The sequence below is a fragment of the Xenopus laevis genome, chromosome 3L, assembly GCF_017654675.1.
Source record: "Xenopus laevis strain J_2021 chromosome 3L, Xenopus_laevis_v10.1, whole genome shotgun sequence".
In the NCBI taxonomy this organism is placed as follows: Eukaryota; Metazoa; Chordata; class Amphibia; order Anura; family Pipidae; genus Xenopus; species Xenopus laevis.
This window is the reverse complement of record NC_054375.1, coordinates 9,380,481-9,400,366: the sequence shown is the minus strand read 5'-3', so window position 1 is coordinate 9,400,366 and position 19,886 is coordinate 9,380,481. Positions and strand designations below refer to the sequence as shown.

Sequence of the window (19,886 nt, the reverse complement as noted above, 5' to 3'; positions counted from 1 at the left end):
AGGCTGGAGTGACTGGATGTCTAACATAATAGCCAGAATATTACTTCCTGTGGCCCCCCTTCAAGTCACTGATTGGTTAGTGGCTGGTAACCAATCAGTGGAAACTAAGAGAGCTGCAAAACAGGAAGTAGTGTTCTGGCTATTATGTTACACATCCATTTACACCAGCCTTCAAACATTACATTATTGGCTAACTCGCTATATTAGAAACATTATTTTATTTTCACAGTCTATTTACCCAGTTTTTCTATTTACATTAAACTGAACACAGGAATCCTATTAAAGGAATCATTCGGTATAAAAATAAACACTGGCTAAATAGATAGTCAGTGCAAAATAAAAAATGTTTCTAATATAGTAAGTTTGCCAAAAATGTAATGTATAAAGGCTGGAGTGACTGAATGTCTAACATAATAGCCAGAACACTACTTCCTGATTTGCAGCCCATGTGGCCCCCTTCAAGTCACTGATTGGTTATTGGCTGGTAACCAATCAGTGGAAACCAAGAGAGCTGCAAAGCAGGAAGTAGTGTTCTGGCTCTTATGTTAGACATCCAGTCACTCCAGCCTTTATACATTACATTTTTGGCTAACTCACTATATTCAAAAGATTTTTTATTTTGCCCAACCTATCTATTTACCTAAAGTTGAATTTAATACAGATCAGTTCCTTTAATATGTCTGTCTTTAGTTCACTGTAAAAGAAGAAAAACTGGGTAAATAGATAGGATGTTTAAAATAAAAAATGTTTCTAATATTGTAAGTTAGCCAAAAATGTAACATATAAAGGCTGGAGTGACTGAATGTCTGACATAATAGCCAGAACACAACTTCCTGATTTGCAGCCCATGTAGCCCCTTCAAGTCACTGATTGGTTAGTGGCTGGTAACCAATCAGTGGAAACCAAGAGAGCTGCAAAGCAGGAAGTAGTTTTCTGGCTGTTATGTTAGACATCCAGTCACACCAGCCTTTATACATAACATTTTTGGCTAACTCACTATATTCAAAAGATTTTTTTATTTTGCACATCCTATCTATTTACCTAATGTTTATTTTAATACTGAATGATTCATTTAATATGTGTGTGTGGAAGGGAGGGTGCGTGTGTAAGTGTATGTGTGAATGCTTGTGTGGGTTCCAGTGTGGGTGCAAAGTATTTACGGCGCAGGAGTGGGGCGACGACAGTTTATCCCTCGGAAGAACTTCTTGGTGGAACGCTGCAAAGAAAAGAAATATCTTGTAAATTGTTAAAGAAGAATTAATTACAGATAAATAATTATTAGCATGTCAGCTCTCTGGAATGGCACCTTTTATTCTTATATTGATCAGCTGGTGTGAGTCTAGTTTCTAGTGGCAAAGATGTTTCCAAAGAAGGGAAGGGCTACAACAGCCCTATAAGAGTTACCAAACCTCCCCCTAATTGGTCTATAGAGAATCAACAGCGGTATCTGGAGACTTGGCCAGATCTCTGCTCAGAGTCAGTAACCCAGTACAACCTATAGACAGCCATACCCTGGCCAATAGGGGAAATTCTCTGACTGATCAGGCCACAGGCAAAAAAAGACAGAGAACATACAAGGCAGCTATGGCAACCTTTCAATTTCTCCAATCATTTGGGTAGACAGCCTGAACGACTGGAAGGCTATAAAGTACACGAGAGCCAACATGGTGTATTAGAATATGAAAGTAGAAAGCCAGTAATTAGATATATTACCCAGATCCTCTGGAGCCTGATTGAAACCCTTCTTCTCCGGGTTGGCTGCTGCTGTTTTTGCTCAGCAGGAACTTCTTCTAGATCATGCTTTTTCTGCTCTTGTTCCTCCAGTTCTATCACCTCTTCTTTAATTTCGGCAGGAATATCTATCTCCAGTTCTTCCCCCTTTTCTTGGTGTTCAGCAGGAACATCTTCTTCTTGTTCCTGCTTTTGTTCCTCTTCTTCCTCCACTTCTATCACCTCTTCTTTCTCCAGTTCTTCCATGTCTTCTTGCTGTTCAAGAGGAACCACTTTCTTCTGTTCTTCTGCCTCTTCTTGCTGTTCAGCAGGAACATCTTCCTCTTGTTCCTGCTTTTGCTGCTCTTGTCCCTCCAGTTCCATCTCCTCCTTTTGCTGTTCTGGAGGAACCTCCTTCTCCAGTTCTTCCATATCCTCTTTCTTTTCAGCAGGAATATCTTCATCTTGTTCCTTCTTTTGCTCCTCTTGTTCCTCCAGTTCTATCACCTCTTCTTTAATTTCGGCAGGAATATCTATCTCCAGTTCTTCCCCCTTTTCTTGGTGTTCAGCAGGAACATCTTCTTCTTGTTCCTGCTTTTGTTCCTCTTCTTCCTCCACTTCTATCACCTCTTCTTTCTCCAGTTCTTCCATGTCTTCTTGCTGTTCAAGAGGAACCACTTTCTTCTGTTCTTCTGCCTCTTCTTGCTGTTCAGCAGGAACATCTTCCTCTTGTTCCTGCTTTTGCTGCTCTTGTCCCTCCAGTTCCATCTCCTCCTTTTGCTGTTCTGGAGGAACCTCCTTCTCCAGTTCTTCCATATCCTCTTTCTTTTCAGCAGGAATATCTTCATCTTGTTCCTTCTTTTGCTCCTCTTGTTCCTCCAGTTCCATCTCCTCCTCTTGCTGTTCTGTAGGAACCTCCTTCTCCAGTTCTTCCATATCCTCTTTCTTTTCAGCAGGACCATCTTCGTCTTGCTCCTTTTTTTGCTCCTCTTGTTCCATCTCCTCCTCTTGCTGTTCTGGAGGAACCTCCTTCTCCAGTTCTTCCATATCCTCTTTCTTTTCAGCAGGAACATCTTCATCTTGATCTTTCTTTTGCTCCTCTTGTTCCTCTTCATGGTGTTCCACCTCTTCTTGCTCCTCCCGATGGTTCTCCTTTTCCTGCAGGTGATCTTCCTCCACTTTTTCCTGTTGACTGGTCCTAAAGGGGATATAATGGAGAACAATTAGTCAGTGTAATTTGTTTCCAAAGTGTTGAGACTACAAATATCATTACTGAAGTAATAATATATTCCCTGATGATATTTGATGTGTTGATGGGGCAGATTTAGTATATTATATGGGTAGCTAAGGGTAAACTGATAGACCAGCTCATATTTTTGTGGAAACTGGGATAAAAAGACCAGGTTTTCCAATATAAATTTTTTCTGCCTTCTTGCTGTGTTAAGATCATTATATAGAACCTATTTCTTTGCCTGGACTGAATGGTTCCTAACTCACAATTCAAACTATTGCAAAGCCACACTTCAACTGGTTGTACAAGTGACTTTTTCTGTTTAATCCTGATTAGATTAAATTAGATGTCTAATTGTAGGCTGCAGCTGAGGAATTCTGGGAGATTGTGGTGGCACCTGCAGTCCAATATGAAACTGTGTAACGATGAAATCAGTGCTCTGACTGGCTACATCCATTTTTTCTTATATATATACTGTTCTTATGCATCATAAACTGGAATGGAATATTAAATGTAAAATACATACATGGCAGCTTCTTCCAGCTCCTTCTCCTTCTCGAGGAGTTTTCTCTCCATGCCCTCCGATATTGATCTTAAAGCCTGTCGGGGAAGACACAAGGAGAGGAGCAAAGGGTAAATAAGACATTTATACTCTGTATTGGAGGAAGGATGAGGGACAGAGACAGTGATCCGGACACTTACTTTCAAGGCTTCAGCAACCTCCTCTGGATCCATTTTGATGTCTCTGAGCTGTGGGAGAAGAGACTCAATGTTATACAAACACTGCATTGTACCCATGTTATTAGGGTTCCTATGAGGGGCCTCTGTGCATAACCCACACTGCATTGCAACAGTTTTTGCTTTTGCTTTGTTGCTGCTGAAAATGGGACTTAGGTGGGTGAGTTTAGAAGAGATCCAGTCAATAATACTGTTACTACTGTTACTAAGACACCCAGTCACTAATAATAAGACTAATAATGCCACTTACAGGTGATTCCGGCAGCTGGAAATCAGCCACAATCTTATCCAGTTGTTCCTGTAACATAAAAAAAAAGTGTCAGAGTGAGGGAGAAATGGATTAAGCAATGTTATCGGGTAGATGAGAAGCAGAAATATGGAGCAGCGCTGCTGTGCAGTTCCCATTCACCTGCAGTGTCACTATAGGCCACACATCAGTGATATGTATATAATTATAATAATAATAATAATTAGATATATGATTATATGGGTTACTGTCAGTTACTGGTTTAAAGGGCATACGAACCAAATAATGGCAACAATAGGAATTTACAATAAATATTAGTGCTTCACCCGCATGTACATGAAGGCCACAGGGCAATGTTTTTACAGACATGGGGATAACATTTTAGTTTTCTTCTCAGTTTGGGACATAAAACATATATATGCTCCTCTATAATTAGTTTATTGGCTGGAGGTGCAATAGCTGACTACATTGTATAAGCCAAGAGCTGGCAATCTAATGCCACACTGATTCAAAATAAATTACAAATAGTTAATGGACTGAATCAGACCAGGGGCGCAACAGTACATGAGAAACAAAAGGCCTGGGGATACAATATTTCTATCAGGTCTGGACTGAGAATTAAAAAAGGTCCTGGCATTTCAGTTACACAGAAGCCCAATCAGCCCACATAGAGGCCCAAACAGCCCCCACCAGCCCACTAAATACTGACTTTCTATGGGACCTAAAAGCAGCCCCTCTGGCATTTGCCAGAACCCATAGATTGCCAGTCCGGGCCTGATTTCTATAATAATAATAATAACATATCATTTATTCCCTATTTTGGATTCCTTACCTGATTCATGACCACGTAGATGAAGTAGACGAGGTTCGCCCTAGTCAGGTACTGGTGGGTGGCTGCATATCGGATCAGGAAGTTGGCTCTGAAAAAGAATTGCCATTGAGCATTAATACAAGGTTTTATCTACTGCTGCATTGCATTTCTACTAGGGGCCCTGGTTAACCTATATAGAGCCCAAATGATCTAAAAACAGTGAAGATAAAAAGGCACTAATAAAAGAACAATATCCGGCAAAATAATCTTTTTTAGAGATAGTTGAAGGAGGAAAAGTCAGCTATAAATGTTCTAAATTGCTTACGATGAATATTTATAAATAGGGCCCTGGTGTGGAGCCGATGGCCAAAGTCCATCCAATCTTGAAGCAGGGGGTTTATTTACTATGTGATGCTGCAATTAGAGAATGGGTGATTGGGTGCATGTGTCTGGCCCCTGGCACACCTTGTACTTTATTCAGACCCCCAAGTGATAGTGTCTCAGGGGCCAAACAATACAGGACAGGTCAATTGACCAAATTCTGAGGCCAATGAGGGATCCCATTTTGCCCCCTTATCTCTCCTACACCCCCCGCCCCCCGGGGCAATGGCCAACAATTCCCAAAAATAAGCAGATTTCTGTTTTACTTACAAGTCGTCGATCTTCCCGAACTCTCTCCTGTAGTGATGTTCTGCAAGGGAAAAAACATTTCCATGAAACACTGAGCTAAAGGAGGGAAGGACATTCACATACAATTCTCTCTCTGACATTTTCTCCCAACCTTTCTGCCTTCAAAAGATCTCTTAAAATACACTTATTTAGAGAACCCTCCCTACCTCTGCTTAACTACCAAATGCAATACCACATACAGTACTACATCTCTCACCCGCTTATATCTGATCCCACGCCTTGTGTCTTATTCCCTTCCATTTAGATTGTAAGCTCTTTTTGTACCGGTATTGGTTGTGATGTATGTAACTCCCTATGTTCTATGTTTGTAATTAATGTGACTTAGTTGTATAAACACATTAACTTTACAGCACTGCAAAATATGTTGGCGCTATATAAATACATGTTATTATTATTAATAATAATAATAATAAACCAGTGCTACAGCCTTTGAAACCCTAGCAGCCTACTGAGAAGCCCATTGAATAAAGGAATGGATGATTCATATAATATTTACCATAAAAATAGAGGAGACTCTCGATGTCTGTCTCCTCCTCCTCCCTGAAGTTCTTCCGGGTCAACAAAACCGCCTGTAAGAAAAGAAAGAGAGATACAATTTAGAATGGGTGTAAACAGGGCTGCCATCAGAAATCGCAGGGCCCCATATGACAAAATTTCCTCGGCCCCCTTCGCTGAGCCCACCACAAGCCCCACCTACAGGTCCGCCCTCCCCACCCCACAGGTCCACCCCCCACATTGGTGGCTAGGGTTCCCACATGTTAATAAAAAATACAAAACTATTGGTGGTCAGGGCCCCCCATTAAAAAATATTGGTGGCTCGGACCCCACATGGGAAAAAAAAATTGGTTGCCAGGGTCCCCCACATTATAAGAAAATTCGTGGCCAGGGCCCCCCTTAAACATCCATGTAAAAAAAAAACTTGCCCCCCCCAGAAGTTTGAAAGAAAATTGGTGACCAGGGCCCCACCACACAACAGGTACCACAAAGGGTTATCTTTAGGGGGCTCTGCCATGTTGCACTTACTTCATTAGTGTGGCCCACCTGCTGTAAGTGAGCTGCCAACTGCAGAAGGGAGGAGGGGAGCAGCATTTTCTTCCCTTATAGGTCACAGAATTTCAAGTCCCGGTAAAGCTGCATGGTGATTGGATGAGCTGGAGGGGAAGTTCAAACCTCAGCTATCCAATCCAGCCACTCAACTCAGACTTAAACTCTGTGACCAATAAGAGAAAGTAATGGACAGAAGAGACCTCCCCCTGTGCCCCCTCCCTGCCTTCCCGAAGTCGGCAGCTATTAGAAAGCAGGGGGCCCCGGCTAATCAAGTAAGTGTGGCGTGGCCAGGCCCCCCTTACCCTCGGGCCCCCTCTCTCCCCCCCTGATGGCGGCCCTGGGTGTAAATGCCGCCTGTATCATGGTATGGCAGCTCCCACCAGAACTTCCAGTTTAGATGAGGGAATGTTTTTTCTCTTTTTTGGAAGTACAAAAGAAACCGTTACATTACCTCCATCTCTAGGGAGCGGTCCATGATGTTTCAGTCGTCTAAAGGAAGAAAAATGATACAAATCAGCAATATATTCAGCACAGCAATAGTTTCACGTTTCAAAGACTTTAATATGAATGTGACAGTCGTTATTGTGTAGTTTAAGTGTTATCAGGTGAAATAAAGTACGAGATTAAGAAACAGATATTTCCTTATCTTTATTTTATGGCACATTGTTACCCTCAATGTTAAATGGCTCATTATAATGCTGGTGATTGTGTTGAATTTGATTCTTTTAAGGGATGTTGTAACAAAATTCATTCATATTAACAGTACATGTATCCCTTAATATCTTGGAATAAAAAGAAAATAAATAATGTAAATTATAAAAGTGCTTAAAATAGCCCCCTCATCAATTTTACATTCACTTATTTTTAAGGTTTACTTATCCTTTAAAGGTGAACCTTTACCCTCGCAGAGCATTCTTTACACTTCATTGATCTGCATTTACATTTACAGGAGCCATAGTGTATTGGGTGCAGAGTGGGAAAACACTGGGGTTAATACAAAGTCTCATGTGAATTTAGGGCAGAGTTGCTTTAACAGATATAATACAAGTATCAATTGGATTTTTTCAAGGTTACCTTTCAAAAAAACGCAGAAGTTGAAGATGTTGTCGCTTCTGGATGAAAAAAAAAGGGACCGGCACAAGGCCGGGTACCCCAAGGGGTCTCCCTGAGGAGACCCTGGCTATCCCAAAAAACTAGTTCTGATAAGGATGGATTATATCAAACTAGGGGGAAGCCAAAAAATGCTCTGATGACAATGAGCAGCAAACTTGCAGATCTTGCAAAAAAATCACAAAAATCGCAGGTAACGCGCTGTAGCCCGATGTCTGTATAGAGAGAGAGAATAACAATTAATACACAGATAATGCATTCAGCACTTCATATTTCCCATAAAATACAGAGTATGGGAGAGATCTGACTATTTTACCCTTCATTTTAGCTTTGCGTCACTAGAAACTCCCGGACCTCAGATTGTACAAAACTGTAAGTCTGATTATAGCGGCCAATAAGAAATGAGCATTGGCACTGATAAAGCAAGGACATAGTACACTGGTGCAATTTACTCCACGTTAGTAAGAACAGCCCAGTTATAGAGGTACAAGGGTACAAGAAACACCATAGCAAGTAGTATAAATGGTCTAGTTCAAATTAGTATTAATAGATTGGTTGCCAAAAATCAAACAATGATCCTTCTTGTCCCCAACTCAAGGACAGACTCATTGGTTTGTTAGATTTTCATCCGCTGTTTAGCAGCCAGGAATGTACCAAATCCACTGTTTCAATTGGACTTTTTTTTTTACATTTTATATCTGGTTGCTAGGCTCTCTGCCCTTAGCAACCATCCATTTGTTTGAAATCAGTGACAAAAGGAACATCTGCTAGTTAGGGGGTGTAAGCCAAATATTTCCCCTCTTTTTCCATTAAAATAAGGGTTATTTGGCAATATACAGGCAATATTAGAGGCAACATACACTTAACACAGAGCCAACCAACGGACAAAACCAACTGTCAAAACCTAGGGGTAAAGTCATCTCTCTTCTATGGGACCTGCTGTATGTCCCCCACTCATTTACTATCACCCCCTACTGTCCCCATGGCACATGCCTCTGCTTCCCACCCCTAGTTCCAGACTTGGATAAAGGGAACATGTATTTAGCTACAATGTTGGTACATAAGAGCAGGGCTGGGGGCAGATACCAGGGGGCAGAGGGGCAAATCTCTAAGGAGTCTGTCAGTACTGGGAACACAAATTAAGCAGCTTATGGTGAGGTACAGGGGTCCCCAAATGTTCCCTTCATTAATAAATGTGAATATTTGCTGACAGTCCTGTATAACTGCCAAATCCTGGTCTGTGTCTCCCAACCAGCACTAAGATTAAAGGCTCCTCCCAAGCCCATTTTAGGGGAAAATCTCCAAATTCACTAAAATCAGTGACAAGAGGAACATCTGCTAGTCAGGGGGGTGTAGCCCAAATATTTCTCCTTTTTTCCCATTAAAAGAAGGGTTGTTTGGTAAAAAAAAAAAGTCTCAGAGGGAATATACACAACGCAGAGCCAACCAACGGACAAAACCAACTGTCAAATCCCTAGGGGTCTCTTCTATGGGACCTGCTGTATGTCCCCCACTCATTTACTATCACCCCCTACTGTCCCCATGGCACGTGCCTCTGCTTCCCACCCCTAGTTACAGATTCGGGGGCACCAACTATCCCTTTTTTCACTAATATAAGGGATATTTGGCAAAAAAAGTCTTGGAGAGAATATACACTTAACCCAGAGCCAACCAACGGACTAAACCAACTGTCAAATCCCTATGGAGAAATGATCTCTCTTCTATGGGACCTGCTGTATGTCCCTCCCACTCATTTACTATCACCCCCTACTGTCCCCATGGCACGTGCCTCTGCTTCCCACCCCTAGTTCCAGACTTGGATAAAGGGAACATGTATTTAGCTACAATGTTGGTACATAAGAGCAGGGCTGGGGGCAGATACCAGGGGGCAGAGGGGCAAATCTCTAAGGAGCCTGTCAGTACTGGGAACACAAATTAAGCAGCTTATGGTGAGGTACAGGGGTCCCCAAATGTTCCCTTCATTAATAAATGTGAATATTTGCTGACAGTCCTGTATAACTGCCAAATCCTGGGTCTCCCAACCAGCACTAAGATTAAAGGCTCCTCCCAAGCCAATTTTAGGGGAAAAAATCTCCAAATTCACTAAAATCAGCGAGAGGCACAATACCCACAAGTTTGGGGGGCATCACCCTATTATTTACCTAAAATAAGGGTTATTTGGCAAGAAAATCTCTCAGAGGGAAAGTCCACTTACCTCTCACCAAAGTGACAACCAACGGACTGAACCAACGGTCACATCCCCAGGTGGAAGTCACCTCTGTTTCCTGCTCTTAAAGGGGAAGTGTCCCCTTTTGATGAGTGAGGTTTATATGGCATTTATTTCTAATTAGATGTGCAGTATATACACAGCCTATTAAGTACACTGAGCATTGCTTTGTATGTGTGGCCTATTGAGTCAGCGCACTGAGTCCAATGCCAATGGCAACCCACGTAACAGAGAGGAATGCTGAAGCAGCAAACATAAGCCATTAGTGAGCCAGTACAGAGCCATATGGGCAAGTCATTAGACTACAGGACATTGATACATGAGAAATCTCTGGAACATCCACAATAAAGAGATGAGAATGAAACGTCTGGCCGTTCTGTCCCTTATTATTGGAGAAACAGAAGTAGATAATATCAGTAAGTACTGCAGGAAGCCCCAGTCTGCTTTGTACAAAGAGTGAAAATGTGTGTAGGGAAGTCGTGTCAAATCTTTGCACTTATCCTGTAAAGGAGCCTGTCTGTGTGCTGTGAGCTGTTACCTAGCAACCAGCTGTACAGGATCTCAGTGCTACAGGAAGTGACACAGCAGCTAGTGAGTGGCTGGCAGGAAGAGGAAGTAGCAGAAGAGAAAAGCCTGGCAGAGAGAAGCACACGCTGGACACAGAGAGAGACCAGAGAGCTGCCGGTGGGCCCAGAGAGCTGAGAGGCTCCACCAAAATCAGACATTTGGATCAGGCTGGGACAGGGAAGCCTCATACTGTGCCTGGAGAGACAGAGAGTGTGAAAGGAATCCAGACTGGAGGAACAACCAGCAGGAGATTCCTATCTGAGCATCCAAAGGGGCTGCTAGTCTCACTGTATGTCTGACTGTGCTGGACTCCACTCAAGACAAACTGTAAAGCATCTAAAGAGGATTTGGAGTGAGGACTGAGATTTAAAGTGACAGGGTACTAAAGGAGCGCTCGCAGATTTCTACACATTTCTATTAGTTGGACTGTGAGGAGCCATCCGTTACTTTAAAGAACTTATCCAGTTATTTAGTCTGACAGACCACGCAAGCAAGTTACTTAGTGAGGCCCTATTGCCACCGGTTAGTGCTGTCTCTATTAGTTGCCCATTTATTTTACATAAACAAGTTCTGTGTAACAAATAGTGTGTGTGTTTTATTACTGTGTTCCCAGTGGGGCCACTCGTAGGTTCCCGCTAGGTGGAGACACTGCGCTACTAAGTACCAGGATCATACCTCCTAACTATCCTGTTTTTAGAGGGACAGTCCCTCTTTTCAACCCTCATTTGTACTGCAAAGTCCCGTTTTTCTCTGCACTTAACAGCCAGAAAAAGAAACAAAGTTTCTCACTTAATTGGCTTTTGGTAGAGAACCCAGAACAGCCGCAGCAGAAGATAAGATACTTTTGTAACAATTTCTAGATAAGCAAATAAGTAATTGTAACAGGTCCTTTGAGAAATGTTAGACTCACAGCTTAAAGGGCAATTCACTTTATTCTTTATTAGAAAAACTATAATAATGGAAAAAAAACACAGAAATATGTTCAAACTTTGATAACCTGCCAAGTTTTGTAAAATGAACATGGTAATTAGGGGTGTGGCACAGAGAGCAGAATTCTGCAGGGCAGCAGCTGAAGAGTGGAGCAGGAAGCAGTGCAGGAAGTAGTGCAGGAGTAGTACTGGAAGCAGAGCAGGAAGTAATAAAGAAAACAGTGCAGGAAGTAGCGCAGGAAGTAATACAGGAAACAGTGCAGGGCGTAGAGCAGGGAGTAGTACAGGAAGTAATATAGGAAGCAGAGCAGGAAGTAATACAGGAAACAGTGGAGGAAGTAGTGCAGGAAGTAATGCAGGAAACAGTGCAGGACGTAGAGCAGGAAGCAGTGCAGGAAGTAATACAGGAAACAGTGCAGGGCGTAGAGCAGGGAGTAATACAGGAAGTAATACAGGAAGCAGTACAGGAAGTAGAGCAGGAAGCAGTGCAGGAGACAGACTGGAGGAAAGAGGATCAGAGAGTTCAGTTCTGGACTTGGACCAAGAAATGACAGGCAAAAGTATTGAGCAGGAGGAGAATCGACAGGTGGTGACTTAAGGTGGCCATACACGGGCCGATAAAAGCTGCCGACAGACTGTGTCGGCAGCTTATTGGCCCGTGTATGGGGGCCCCCGACGGGCTTCCCCGATCGAGATCTGGCCGAAAGTCGGCCAGATCTCGATCGGATGGGACAGAAAATCCCGTCGGATCGCGGCCGCATCTGTTCGTTGATGCGGTCCCGCGATCCGACCGCCCGTTTACCGAATGCTAGGATCTGATCGTTGGGCCCTAGGGCCCACGATCGGATCTGCCCAAGGTGGGCATATCGGAGGGAGATCCGCTCGTTTGGCGACATCGCCAAACGAGCGGATCTATACATGTATGGCCACCTTTGGGCAATGGGGATTGGGAGGAATGTAGTGGCTTCCTAGTTGCTTTGGTCTGTCACACTCAAGCTCACCACACATTCAGACCAATCTGATTGGACAGATTATTGCATTGTACCAAATTGGCCCTATATTGCTAATACAGAGTTTTTTCAGAGTAAATCAGACTTGGAAGGTTGAGAACCTGGCGCTGATATGTTTGCAGTCATCCACCCTATATACTGGGGCCCCCAGACTGACCTCAGATCAGATTGAAAGACTGAACAGGTCTGTGTATGGCTATTTTAAATTTTAGGTTCGTGTCTAGAGAGTTAATCAACTTCTGACAGTTAATTATCTGTTAATTATCTCATGGTGCCAGGTGCAAGAATGAGTGTCAGCTTATGAAACTAGCTGCTTGCGTTATTTCTCTGACACCAGGCACTGGGTGCATTTGTCAGACACAGGCCAGCATGGCAAATTATCATCGGTGAGTGGCTGCTTGCAGCTCATTTAGTAAGCAGCCAATCACATTTAGTAAGCAGCCAATCTGTCTTAACAGCTGATGTCTTGGGTATCTGCTTGCAATATCTGTTGTCTAGTGCACCCTACAGGTCCCGACTGAGAATTAAAATAGGCCCTGGCATTTCAGGTACACAGAGGCCCAATCAGCCCACACAGAGGCCCAAACATCCCCCACCAGCCCACTAAATACTGACTTTCTATGGGACCTTATAGCAGCCCCTCTGGCATTTGCCAGAACCCACAGATTCCCAGTCTGGGCCTGGCACCCTACACCTCACCCACCTTGAGCTGAAACGTTTGTGCTTCATTGTAGAAGTGCAAAGAGCTGCAACTATGGGCTAAACTGCAGTGCAAAAAATAAGACCCTTTTCACAATTTTTTTCCACTTTACACCCTGTCCAAGGCTTCATAAATGTCAGCTTCAGTTATAGCTTCTGAATGAACCAGTGAATAAGATACTTAATATAAAATTAACGTCCCCTTTAAAATGCAACAAGTGGAATCACTAATTTGTGTGTTGTGGTTTTAGAAGCTGCTGCAGAAGAAAAGCGCAGGAGCGGAAGGCGGAATCCCATATCCAGGAACAGCTCCCGTAACAGCAGCTCCAGGAGAAACGTCTCTAAGAGACTGGAGCAGTTCTATCGCAAAGTGGAGCAGGAATCTCAGAGGGACCTGGAGATGCTGAAGCACCTGAAGGAGAAAAATCTCCAGGTTCTACACTTGGCCATGGTCCGGTAGGAAGGAGGGAGACTGGGAATGTGCTGTTGGTGTGTGTTTGTGTTCATGGCACCAGAATGACTGCACCCCAATGAACAGAAGTCTGTACCCCTAGAGTGTATGAGAAACTGAAGCATCAACCAAAATATAAATCACTTGGTGCTAAGGCCAACTTAAAGGGCTGAAACAATATTGGCCTTTAAATAAAATTGTAGCATTAATACAGTAGCACAGTTTGCAGTTGTTCTTCATTTATTTATGGTTTGCAGTTTTGAAATAATCTAGCATTCTCCTAATGAACCGCACGGTGTCTGACAAGGAAGTGACACTCGTATACCCTCTTTATGAAATGGACACAAAACATTTTAATTGGATTAAAATATCACAAATATTTAATATTAAACTAATGTCCTTTGCTATATTGTATGTACATTATCATATAGGTTCCCTTTAACACAAGGGATTAAAATACAAAAGGATTGTCTGCCTTTTTTCCCCTTCATTCAAATGTGACCCACTGTAGATTTCATGTTGCTGGTAGGAGGTAACCCCATTGCGGACAACATGGAAGCTACATTATTTGCAAAGAAAGGGTTAAAAGTTACGCTGTTATGCCGAAATATCTCCATCTTCCTACCGATACTGGTCCATCTTTCCCATCCTGAGACATGGTCTTCCATTCCAGTAGTTGAAAGCTCCGGTTCCGGTATCACGGCTAGATCATTAGGGAAGCAGCATTTTTCAACAGGAGAGGCAGAGCCACCTCCAAAATATCGACCTCCAGATCCAGATACTGGCCGAGTCCTTCCAGAACCATAACAGCAAATATCACCGACGTAAAGTTGCTCTGGAGCTTTACCTGGAAGGGAAGGAAGTTGTATTGGGTTCCCAAGGACTCTCAAAACATTTGGGTTGTGTTTAGGTTTTAAGGTTTTACACAAAGGTTTTCCAGAGTCTATGGAAGAGCAGAAGGTGGTGGTGAGCAACTTATACATGAGAATCCGGAAAACTCGGGACAGCAGAACTACAACTTACAACTGCAGTGAGACGGGAAATTAGTAGCTAATAACGAGTGGGACTGGAGGAGGCAGCTAACCTTTACCAAGTTTACAGCATGAAGGCACCGGTGTGCAACAAGACCCTCACTCACAACAAGGGCGTCAGGGCTAACGGCTCATTCAGACTGAACCTGCAGACGTTGAGCCGGAAGCACGGGCGTAAGAAACGCACCGCTGCCAGGTCGGCCGTCAGGAAAGTAGCCTGGGTAACCAAGCAGCACTCCAAGGGACATTACAGGGGCCACAAGTAGGCGAGACACGTCCGGGTAGCGGCCAAGAGACCAAAGAAAGCCGAGAGAAGCCTTCCCCAGAGGGATCCATAGAGCCAGCACAAACGCTGCTCCACCAGCCAACGCACATACAGCTTCCACAATGCCTGCCCAGAGCCTGAGATTGGAGCCTCAGCCCCTTCACATGCTGTCAGTAGAATAGCCAGGGAGGAGAAATCGAGCACCGCAAGATGGATGGTCGCCCTGTCGCCTTTTCTGAAGAGGAGGGGAAGTGGAGTTTCGCTAAGTTATTTCTTAATAAAGGCTTTGCAATCTAAAAGTTTAATTTGTCTTGGTGTTTATTTTTCGTTGTATACTAATGAATCTTTTAACAAAAATTATTGATGTTAGTGGTCCTTTAACTGGGATCAGCACCTACTTCTGTTACATTCTTTCATGAGTCAGAACTGGCAGTGCCAAGATTAAAAACCGCAGATTGGCATTGCTTTCAATTGCAATTACATTTGCACATAAAATCATATATATATATATATATATATATATATATATATATATATATATATATATATATAATGAATGTACATTGGATTGTATGTTTTGGTTACTTCCCCTTTAATATTACTCAATCATCCTTCCCAGCTATCCATTAAGGTAAATACTGAACATAGAGGTTGAGGTTTTCTTTATTCTATGGCCCTGGGCTCTCCGGAGTTGCACTATGCAGGAATACACGTGGCTTCAATCTAGACAAGTTCTTAGATAAAGGCCGAAGGCATCGGATTTGGGATTCTGTTGTTTGGATCCACCTACCCCAATCTTCTTTGCCCCAAAAACATAAAGTAATTCCCAGTGGCAAAGGGGAAATAAACCGATTGGTATCGGCCTTTGCTTGTTCCTGTTTCTGCTTTTTTTTTAACCTCCTGTTCGTAGACTGCAACTCCCATCATCCTCAGCCCAACCAACAGCTAAATGTTCACTTTAATCGGCCCATGTAGGGCCACCTTTAGTTAGGACAGAGTAAGAAATAGGGCCCCTTAGCCAAGACAGGGCCAACAAAACCACTGAATGATCAATAACCAAAGGCAGAAAATATAAATGAGAAGAGAACAGGACAGCTGGAATCCATATGGAGATGGGCTTATATAAGGAGCCAACGGGCAACGACAGTCTCCAGCCACTTCTTATACGTCATTATTATATTTGGCTGACGTTCAAATTGCCTGTGGGTTTGTTCAAGTGGGCGTGTCTCACTCAGAGGGGGGAGTGGTTAACTGTACTTTTTGGTAAGATATTTAGTATATAAGGAGGGGGGTCCGCCTGAAACATCTAATCTCCGGGATCTGATTGGTCACAGCCATGAAGGGGACTCTGATTGTGTTAGTGGCATTGGCCGGAGCCTGGGCTGCACCTCAAGGTAACGTTGTTCTTCACAGTAACCTGTACAGGTGATACTTGTAGCTGAGCCTCAGCAGCTCTAACCCTCCTATTGTAACTCTAACCTATGAAATAATATGGAACTGATCCACTGTCTTTTGCTTCTTAAATCTACAATCAATTTAGGCACAATCTTATATATGGGTTTATTTATAAATATAGTTTTGGTTGTCATGTTATTGGATCGTCTATATGTTGTGTTGTTGTAGGAAGGGAACCCGGGAGCAAATGGATCAACGATTACGACAAACCCTTTTCTTTCCAGTGTCCCGATCAGCAGAGCATCGACTTTATTATAAGGTAACATGTTAACTATAATATTCATATCATTTATATACACAGATATATATCCTTGTGTATTTATACAGATGTTTTTCCTTGGCCACTAAACTGCCCATTCCTAATGGTCCCCAGTCAGTGCTGGGAAGGGGCAGTATATACCTAGCAGGTATAGTAGGGAGAGATGGTGCCTATAGTAACAGTGGATAATAGTCTCTGGGAAGGGAGTGTGACTGTGGGATAGCAGGTATAGTAGGGAGAGATGGTGCCTATAGTAACAGTGGGATAATAGTCTCTAGGAAGGGAGTGTGACTGTGGGATAGCAGGTATAGTAGGGAGAGATGGGGGGGGGGGGGGGGGGGGGGGGGGGGGGCGGGGGGGGGTGGGGGGGTGGGGGGGGGGGGGGGGGGGGGGGGGGGGGGGGGGGGGGGGGGGGGGGGGGGGGGGGGGGGGAGGGGGGGGGGGGGGGGGGTGGGGGGGGGGGGGGGGGGGGGGGGGGGGGGGGGGGGGGGATGGGTGGGGGGGGGGGGGCGGGGGGGGGGGGGGGGGGGGGGGGGGGGGTGGGGGGATAGGTTATGTCGTTAGTAACAGTGGATAATGTCTCTGGGAAGGGAGTGTGACTGTGGGATAGGCAAGTATAGTTAGGTAGAGATGGTGCCTATAGTAAGCAGTGGTAACAGTCTCTGGGAATGAGTGGTTGACTGTAGGGATAGCAGGTATAGTAGGGAGAGATGGTGCCTATAGTAAACAGTGGATAATAGCTCTGGGAAGGGAGGGTGACTGTGGGATAGCAAGTTATTATAGAGAGATGGTGCCTATAGTAACAGGGATAATAGTCTTCTGGGAAGGGAGTGTGACTGTGGGATAGCAGGTAATAGTAGGGAGAGATGGTGCCTATAGTAACAGTGGATAATAGTCCTCTGGGAAGGGAGTGTGACTGTGGGATAGCAGGTATAGTAGGGAGAGATGGTGCCTATAGTAACAGTGGATAATAGTCTCTGGGAAGGGAGTGTGACTGTGGGATAGCAGGTATAGTAGGGAGAGATGGTGCCTATAGTAACAGTGGATAATAGTCTCTGGGAAGGGAGTGTGACTGTGGGATAGCAGGTATAGTAGTTAGAGATGGTGTCTATAATAACAGTGGATAACAGTCTCTGGGAATGGAGTGTGACTGTGGGATAGCAGGTATAGTAGGGAGAGATGGTGCCTATAGTAACAGTGGATAACAGTCTCTGGGAAGGGAGTGTGACTGTGGGATAGCAGGTATAGTAGGGAGAGATGTGCCTATAGTACAGTGGGATAATAGTCTCTGGGAAGGGAGTGTGACTGTGGGATAGCAGGTATAGTAGAGAGAGATGGTACTATAGTAACAGTGGATAATAGTCTCTGGGAAGGGAGTGTGACTGTGGGATAGCAGGTATAGTAGGGAGAGATGGTGCCTATAGTAACAGTGGGATAATAGTCTCTGGGAAGGGAGTGTGACTGTGGGATAGCAGGTATAGTAGGGAGAGATGGTGTCTATAGTAACAGTGGGATAATAGTCTCTGGGAAGGGAGTGTAACTGTGGGATAGCAGGTATAGTAGGGAGAGATGGTGTCTATAGTAACAGTGGGATAATAGTCTCTGGGAAGGGAGTGTGACTGTGGGATAGCAGGTATAGTAGGGAGAGATGGTGCCTATAGTAACAGTGAATAATAGTCTCTGGGAAGGGAGTGTGACTGTGGGATAGCAGGTATAGTAGGAGAGATGGTGTCTATAGTAACAGTGGATAATAGTCTCTGGGAAGGGAGTGTGACTGTGGGATAGCAGGTAAAGTAGGGAGAGATGGTGCCTATAGTAACAGTGGATAATAGTCTCTGGGAAGGGAGTATGACTGTGGGATAGCAGGTATAGTAGGGAGAGATGGCGCCTATAGTAACAGTGGGATAATAGTCTCTGGGAAGGGAGTGTAGACTGTGGGATAGCAGGTATAGTAGGGAGAGATGGGCCTATAGTAACAGTGAATAACAGTCTCTGGGAAGGGAGTGGACTGTGGGATAGCAGGTATAGTAGGGAGAGATGGTGCCTATAGTAACAGTGGGATAATAGTCTCTGGGAAGGGAGTGTGACTGTGGGATCAGCAGGTATAAGTAGAGAGAGATGGTACCTATAGTAACAGGTGGATAATAGTCTCTGGGAAGGGAGTGTGACTGTGGGATAGCAGGTATAGTAGGGAGAGAATGGTGCCTATAGTAACAGTGGATAATAGTCTCTGGGAAGGGAGTGTGACTGGGGATAGCAGGTATAGTAGGGAGAGATGGTGCCTATAGTAACAGTGGGATAATAGTCTCTGGGAAGGAGTGTGACTGTGGGATAGCAGGTATAGTAGGGAGAGATGGTGCCTATAGTAACAGTGGATAATAGTCTCTGGGAAGGGAGTGTGACTGTGGGATAGCAGGTATAGTAGGGAGAGATGGTGCCTATAGTACAGTGGCGATAATAGTCTCTGGGACAGGGAGTGTGACTGTGGGATAGCAGGGTATAGTAGGGAGAGATGGGTTGCTATAGTAACAGTGGATAATGGTCTCTGGGAAGGGAAGTGTGACTGTGGGATAGCAGGTATAGTAGTGGAGAGATGGTCGCCTAATAGTAAAGTGGGATAATAGTCTGCTGGGAAGGGAGTGTGACTGTGGGATAGCAAGGTATAGTAGGGAGAGATGGTGCCTATAGTAACAGTGGGATAATAGTTCTCTGGAAGGGAGTGTGACTGTGGGATAGCAGGTATAGTTTAGAGAGATGGTGCCTAGAGTAACAGTGAAATAACAGTCTCTGGGAAGGAGTGTGACTGTGGGATAGCAGTATAGTAGGAGAGATGGTGCCGATAGTAACAGTGGGATAATAGTCTCTGGGAAGGATGTGAACTGTGGAAGCAGTATAGTTAGAGAGAGATGTTTACCTATGTAACAGTGAATTATAGTCTCTGGAAGATGTGTGACTGTGGGATAGCAGGTATAGTAGGAGAATGGTGCCTATAGTAGAACAGTGGATAATAGTCTCTGGAAGGAGTTGCATTGGGATAGCAGTATGTAGGAGAGATGGTGCCTATAGTAACAGTGGATAATAAGTCTTGGGAAGGAGTTGACTGTGGGATAGAGTATAGTAGGGGAGAGATGGTGTCTATGTTAACCAGTGGGATAATAGTCCTGGGAAGGAGTGTGAACTGTGGGATAGCAGGTATAGTAGGGAGAGGATTGGGTCTATAGAACAGTTGATAATAGTCTCTAGGGAAGGGAGTGTGACTGTGGGGATAGCAGGTTATAGTACGGAGAGATGGGCCTATAGTAACAGGGGATAATAGTTCTGGGAAAGGAGTGTGAACGTGGATAGCAGTATAGTAGGAAGATGTGTCTATAGTAACAGTGGATAATAGTCTCTGGAAGGAACTCTCCCG

General features: G+C 44.1%; 1 protein-coding gene across 2 annotated transcripts in view; it reads right to left on the bottom strand.

Moving 5' to 3' along the window:
• Nucleotides 1–1,054: 1,054 nt before the first annotated feature.
• LOC121400960 (golgin subfamily A member 6-like protein 22) overlaps nucleotides 1,055–19,886 on the bottom strand; it is a 183,053-nt gene continuing 164,221 nt past the window's right edge. Inside the window, exons 1-11 of one of the 2 annotated variants that reach the window (XM_041585312.1) lie at nucleotides 9,800–10,333; nucleotides 7,549–7,799; nucleotides 6,926–6,963; nucleotides 5,924–5,996; nucleotides 5,389–5,428; nucleotides 4,759–4,846; nucleotides 3,930–3,977; nucleotides 3,644–3,691; nucleotides 3,468–3,541; nucleotides 1,714–2,908; nucleotides 1,055–1,216 (exon numbers count right to left, since the gene is read on the bottom strand). In XM_041585312.1, coding sequence (XP_041441246.1) covers nucleotides 1,157–1,216; nucleotides 1,714–2,908; nucleotides 3,468–3,541; nucleotides 3,644–3,691; nucleotides 3,930–3,977; nucleotides 4,759–4,846; nucleotides 5,389–5,428; nucleotides 5,924–5,996; nucleotides 6,926–6,949 — 1,650 coding nt within the window. In that variant the 5' untranslated portion in view covers nucleotides 6,950–6,963; nucleotides 7,549–7,799; nucleotides 9,800–10,333 and the 3' untranslated portion in view covers nucleotides 1,055–1,156. Of the gene's footprint in view, nucleotides 1,217–1,713; nucleotides 2,909–3,467; nucleotides 3,542–3,643; nucleotides 3,692–3,929; nucleotides 3,978–4,758; nucleotides 4,847–5,388; nucleotides 5,429–5,923; nucleotides 5,997–6,925; nucleotides 6,964–7,548; nucleotides 7,800–9,799; nucleotides 10,334–19,886 lie in introns of those variants that run through there. The other variant, XM_041585313.1, reaches the window with a different exon arrangement.